Source organism: Notolabrus celidotus, chromosome 5 (genome assembly GCF_009762535.1).
Source record: "Notolabrus celidotus isolate fNotCel1 chromosome 5, fNotCel1.pri, whole genome shotgun sequence".
NCBI classification, from domain to species: domain Eukaryota; kingdom Metazoa; phylum Chordata; class Actinopteri; order Labriformes; family Labridae; genus Notolabrus; species Notolabrus celidotus.
In genome coordinates, this window is record NC_048276.1 from 960,973 (window position 1) to 966,972 (window position 6,000).

At 47.5% G+C, this 6,000-nt stretch overlaps 2 protein-coding genes across 6 annotated transcripts in view; one reads left to right on the forward strand and one right to left on the reverse strand.

Annotated features, from left to right (window-relative positions):
* The window catches only part of LOC117812232 (cytokine-like protein 1), a 72,907-nt gene that overhangs the window by 31,338 nt on the left and 35,569 nt on the right, over positions 1–6,000 (forward strand). The window lies entirely within an intron of this gene.
* Positions 1–6,000, reverse strand: part of stk32a (serine/threonine kinase 32A) — a 60,901-nt gene that overhangs the window by 27,880 nt on the left and 27,021 nt on the right. Inside the window, exon 6 of the mRNA XM_034683555.1 lies at positions 2,447–2,550. Within this exon, the coding sequence (XP_034539446.1) occupies positions 2,447–2,550 (104 nt within the window). The remainder of the gene's footprint in view (positions 1–2,446; positions 2,551–6,000) is intronic.

Genomic DNA, 6,000 nt, shown 5'->3' on the forward strand with positions numbered 1-6,000 from the left:
ACATGTAACATGCAGTCTTTGTTCTCCTCTCTGCTTTTAATTTAGACGGTGAGAAAAGACGTTTGAAGAACTAAGTGACAGAGATTGATACGCAGCTCTGAAGGGTTGTTAATCTGCTGAGATCTGACAACCTGTGGTCAGGCCTGGCAGGAGGGCACAGCGACCCAGTGAGGAGTTAAATGGTCTGAGTGAAACATGAATGAAGAGAGAGAGAGAGGGGGCTGGTTTTTAAAAAGAGAGATAAGATGAGGTGAAGTTGTGTGAGAGGATTGGAAGGCGCCTGGAGCTGAATCATCGTGAGCAAACTCTCCAAATATTCAGCAGCCAAATAATTCTGCACACATCCAACAGGCCAGCGCTCAACGCCCAGAGTCAGATTCATGCTTTAGAGGCGGCGATGAAATGTGCCAGTCAGAGAAAGGTGTAGGAGAATGTCCCTGAGAGACAGAGGGAGGGAGGAGGTGAGAATGAAGGGAGGTGAGGTGAGAGAGAGTTTAAGAGAGGGGCTAACACAAAAGAAAAGTGAAGTATGAGGAAAGTGTGTAAACGGGGCGAACATCAACGTCACTCCGGGTCATTTCACGGTGTGGAGGTGTGGAGGTGTGGAGGTGTGCGAGTGTGTGCTCAGCAGTCCATCGCAGAATGAGTGAAGGTTAAAAGCACAGGAGAAATCAGAGTACACAGCTTTAAGGTAAGAGAGGAGACTGTGTGTGTGTGTGTGTGTGTGTGTGTACCATGGAGGTCAGGGAGAGGACAACACGTATTTATGTCGGGTTAACTGAAGGTTTGGAGGTAAAATAAAGCCGGAGGGAGGACTAAAGATAAAACTGTGGGCGTGAGATGTGAGGCTGTCCACAGAAAGTTGGCTGAATTCATTTGAGGGAGTCGAACAGGAAGAAAAGTGGAGGGATCGGTTTCAGGAAGACTTCAGGATCAGTCTCAGGGTTTAGGGGGGCTCTTCAGTTTGGAAGTAAGAAATAGAAATGACACAACGTACGATGAGATCGAGAAGTGTTCTAGATACGCAGCTTTAATGTGGCGCTCACACCAAACAGGAATTAATTTAAGAAGCTACAAAAATCTGAACTCCAGCGAATCATCCACGCCGTGATATCCAATAAGCATGCAGATCCCAAGGGTGACGTATGACGTGATGTATGGACCAGTGGAGGTTCTTTCATCTGGACTATCTGGGACACATTGATTGTATCTCTGAGCAGCTTCACTGAACTCTGTGACTCTACCTGGTTTTATGGGATCAGGAATAAACAGGAGCTCACTGTGAGGACAGAGAGGGAGGACAGAGAGGGAGGACAGAGAGGGAGGATAGAGAGCGAGGACAGAGAGGGAGGACAGAGCGAGGACAGAGAGCGAGGACAGAGAGGGAGGACAGAGAGTGAGGATAGAGAGCGAGGACAGAGAGGGAGGAAAGAGAGTGAGGACAGAGAGGGAGGACAGAGAAAGGACAGAGAGGGAGGACACAGCGAGGACAGAGAGGGAGGATAGAGAGGGAGGACAGAGAGGGAGGACAGAGAGCGAGGACAGAGAGCGAGGACAGAGAGGGAGGACAGAGAGGGAGGACAGAGAGGGAGGAGAGAGAGGGAGGAGAGAGAGGGAGGACAGAGAGTGAGGACAGAGAGGGAGGACAGAGAGGGAGGACAGAGCGAGGACAGAGAGCGAGGACAGAGAGGGAGGACAGAGAGGGAGGACAGAGAGGGAGGACAGAGCGAGGACAGAGAGGGAGGACAGAGAGGGAGGACAGAGCGAGGACAGAAAGCGAGGACAGAGAGGGAGGACAGAGAGGGAGGACAGAGATGGAGGACAGAGAGGGAGGACAGAGAGGGAGGACAGAGAGGGAGGACAGAGAGGGAGAAAAGAGAGGGAGGACAGAGAGTTAGGACAGAGAGTGAGGACAGAGAGGGAGGACAGAGAGGGAGGACAGAGATGGAGGACAGAGAGGGAGGACAGAGAGGGAGGACAGAGAGGGAGGACAGAGAGGGAGGACAGAGAGGGAGAAAAGAGAGGGAGGACAGAGAGTTAGGACAGAGAGTGAGGACAGAGAGGGAGGACAGAGAGGGAGAAAAGAGAGTTAGGACAGAGAGTGAGGACAGAGAGGGAGGACAGAGAGGGAGAAAAGAGAGGGAGGACAGAGAGGGAGGACAGAGAGTGAGGACAGAGAGGGAGAAAAGAGAGGGAGGACAGAGAGTGAGGACAGAGAGCGAGGACAGAGAGGGAGGACAGATAACGAGGACAGAGAGTTAGGAGGATTATCTGATGAGATGTGAAAACCTTCGTCTGTCACTTGATTCCAGCTATTGGTTATGCTAGGAAGTTAGCTCCGCCCCCTTTAGCTTACCCAGCTTCACCGTTCAATGTAGACAAGCTCAACCCTGTGTGATGACGACAGACTGGACATGTTTGTAGTTCATGGTGTGTCTGTAGTTACCTGTCCTCGAAGCAGCTCGTACGCTGTGATGCCCAGTGACCACCAGTCCACAGAGAAGGAGTAGCCGGGGTGCGAGCCCTCGAAGGTCTGAAAGAGTTCAGGAGCTGACGGAGAGAAAAACAAAGTGTTAATAGAAATAAGGATTCTATAATTCACTCAACCTAACGTCTGTGGAGCTAGTGTGAGGTAAAGAGGCGGGCCTTTAGCCTCCTCGTTAACAGCTACAGTGTTCCCGCCTGTCAATCAAGTCAGCCACGCCCTTATTTGGGCAAAACTCGTACGTTTAATATCTTCAAAAATAATGAGTTACAATAAATCAGTGTGTGCCGGTCAAGAAGTTAGCTATTCAGACTAAACTGTTTATTTCTGCTGTAAAGATCGTCTCTTTGAATGGGTGTGTGTGTGGTTTCCTGTGTTTCTGCAACCAGCCTCTAGTGGACGCTCGAGGAACTGCAGTTTTTAGCACTTTCACATATGCTTCATATTTTAAGTCCGAAGGGTTGCTGATCAAAACTTTCATCACATAAAACCGTCACGTTAGAAATGAAGTGTGAGAAACTGAAGACAGAAGAGTTTGTGTTGTTCTGGGATGGAAAACATTCAGTCAGTTGTTTTTGCTCGAGGCTCATTTTAATTATTGGGATCTAATTTGAAGCCGATGTGAAATCATAATTTCCCATGAATAAATAATTAATAGAGCAGGTCCTCTGATTAAAAACTCTTCAATTGTTTTTACTCAGTTTTGATTCCTATAAGAGAAACATACTGTACACTCAGGCTCACACGCACACACACACACACACACACACACACACACAGACACACACAAACGCACACACACCACCTCTCCATCATGACAGCTTTGTTCACTTTCTTGCTAAGGAGGAAATCGTGTCGTTTGTCTACAGAAGCTTCTCTCCAGAGAACCATGAATTATCTATCAGACCTCAGAGCGTTCTCCTGAAACGTACACACACGTGGTTTTAGGATTATTCTCCATCACCAGCTCACACTTATAAAGACAAACACAGAAAGAGGTGCCTCGTCATCGTTTCTCTGAGATCCTGTTCACCGTCTGATCTCTCAGGAGGCTAAACTCTGAACTCATGACCGCCAGCTTCAGAGGACGAGCAGTTCGTCTGCAGCTGTGCTCTCTCTTCTTCTCCTTCAACAACAACCGCTCTCTCTTCTTCTCCTTCAACAACAACCGCTCTCTCTTCTTGTCCTTCAACAACTGCTCTCTCTTCTTCTCCTTCAACAGCCGCTCTCTCTTCTTCTCCTTCAACAACAACCGCTCTCTCTTCTTCTCCTTCAACAACAACTGCTCTCTCTTCTTCTCCTTCAACAACAACCACTCTCTCTTCTCCTTCAACAACCGCTCTCTCTTCTTCTCCTTAAACAACCGCTCTCTCTTCTTCTCCTTCAACAACAACCACTCTCTCTCCTTCTCCTTCAACAACAACCACTCTCTCTCCTTCTCCTTCAACAACAACCACTCTCTCTCCTTCTCCTTCAACAACAACCATTTTGTCTTCTTCTCCTTCAACAACAACTGCTCTCTCTTCTTCTCCTTCAACAACAACCACTCTCTCTTCTCCTTCAACAACAACCACTCTCTCTTCTCCTTCAACAACCGCTCTCTCTTCTTCTCCTTCAACAACAACCACTCTCTCTCCTTCTCCTTCAACAACAACCACTCTCTCTCCTTCTCCTTCAACAACAACCACTCTCTCTCCTTCTCCTTCAACAACAACCGTTTTGTCTTCTTCTCCTTCAACAACAACCGCTCTCTCTTCTCCTTCAACAACTGCTCTCTCTTCTTCTCCTTCAACAACAACCGCTCTCTCTTCTCCTTCAACAACCGCTCTCTCTTCTTCTCCTTCAACAACCGCTCTCTCTTCTTCTCCTTCAACAACAACCACTCTCTCTCCTTCTCCTTCAACAACAACCACTCTCTCTCCTTCTCCTTCAACAACAACCACTCTCTCTCCTTCTCCTTCAACAACAACCGTTTTGTCTTCTTCTCCTTCAACAACAACCGCTCTCTCTTCTTCTCCTTCAACAACAACCGATCTCTCTTCTTCTCCTTCAACAATAACCACTCTCTCTTCTTCTCCTTCAACAACAACCGTTTTGTCTTCTTCTCCTTCAACAACAACCACTCTCTCTCCTTCTCCTTCAACAACAACAGCTCTCTCTTCTTCTCCTTCAACAACAACCGTTCTCTCTTCTTCTCCTTCAACAACAACCGCTCTCTCTTCTTCTCCTTCAACAACAACAGATCTCTCTTCTTCTCCTCCTTCAACAACAACCGCTCTCTCTTCTTCTCCTTCAACAATAACCGCTCTCTCTTCTTCTCCTTCAACAACAACCGTTTTGTCTTCTTCTCCTTCAACAACAACCGCTCTCTCTTCTTCTCTTTCAACAACAACCGCTCTCTCTTCTTCTCCTTCAACAACAACCGTTTTGTCTTCTTCTCCTTCGACAACAACCGCTCTCTCTTCTTCTCCTTCAACAACAACTGCTCTCTCTTCTTCTCCTTCAACAACAACCACTCTCTCTTGTCCTTCAACGCCAACCGCTCTCTCTTCTTCTGCTTCAACGACAACCGCTCTCTTCTTCTCCTTCAACAACAACCGCTCTCTCTTCTTCTCCTTCAACAACCACGCTCTCTCTTCTCCTTCAACAACAACCGCTCTCTCTTCTTCTCCTTCAACGACAACCGCTCTCTTCTTCTCATTCAACAACAACCGCTCTCTCTTCTCCTTCAACAACAACCGCTCTCTCTTCTTCTCCTTCAACAACAACCGCTCTCTCTTCTCCTTCAACAACAACCGCTCTCTCTTCTTCTCCTTCAACAACAACCGCTCTCTTCTTCTCCTTCAACTACAACCGCTCTCTTCTTCTCCTTCAACAACAACTGCTCTCTCTTCTTCTCCTTCAACAACAACCACTCTCTCTTGTCCTTCAATGCCAACCGCTCTCTCTTGTCCTTCAACGACAACCGCTCTCTCTTCTTCTCCTTCAACAACAACCGCTCTCTCTTCTTCTCCTTCAACAACAAACGCTCTCTCTTCTTCTCCTTCAACAACAACCGCTCTCTCTTCTTCTCTTTCAACAACAACCGCTCTCTCTTCTTCTCCTTCAACAACAAATGCTCTCTCTTCTTCTCCTTCAACAGCAACCGCTCTCTCTTCTTCTCCTTCAACAACAACCGCTCTCTCTTCTTCTCCTTCAACAACAAACGCTCTCTCTTCTTCTCCTTCAACAACAATCGCTCTCTCTTCTTCTCCTTCAACAACAACCGCTCTCTCTTCTTCTCTTTCAACAACAACCGCTCTCTCTTCTTCTCCTTCAACACCAACCGCTCTCTCTTCTTCTCCTTCAACAACAACCACTCTCTCTTCTTCTCCTTCAAAAGCTAAAAGCTGGGCTTGCCAAAGTTAGTCCCCGATCTCTCTGGTGTCCTTGGCAGGTTGGAAGAGATGTAATCCTGCTCTGTGGAGTTTACAGCAGTTATCTTACATGATTCCTGTAGATCAAACATCAGCTCA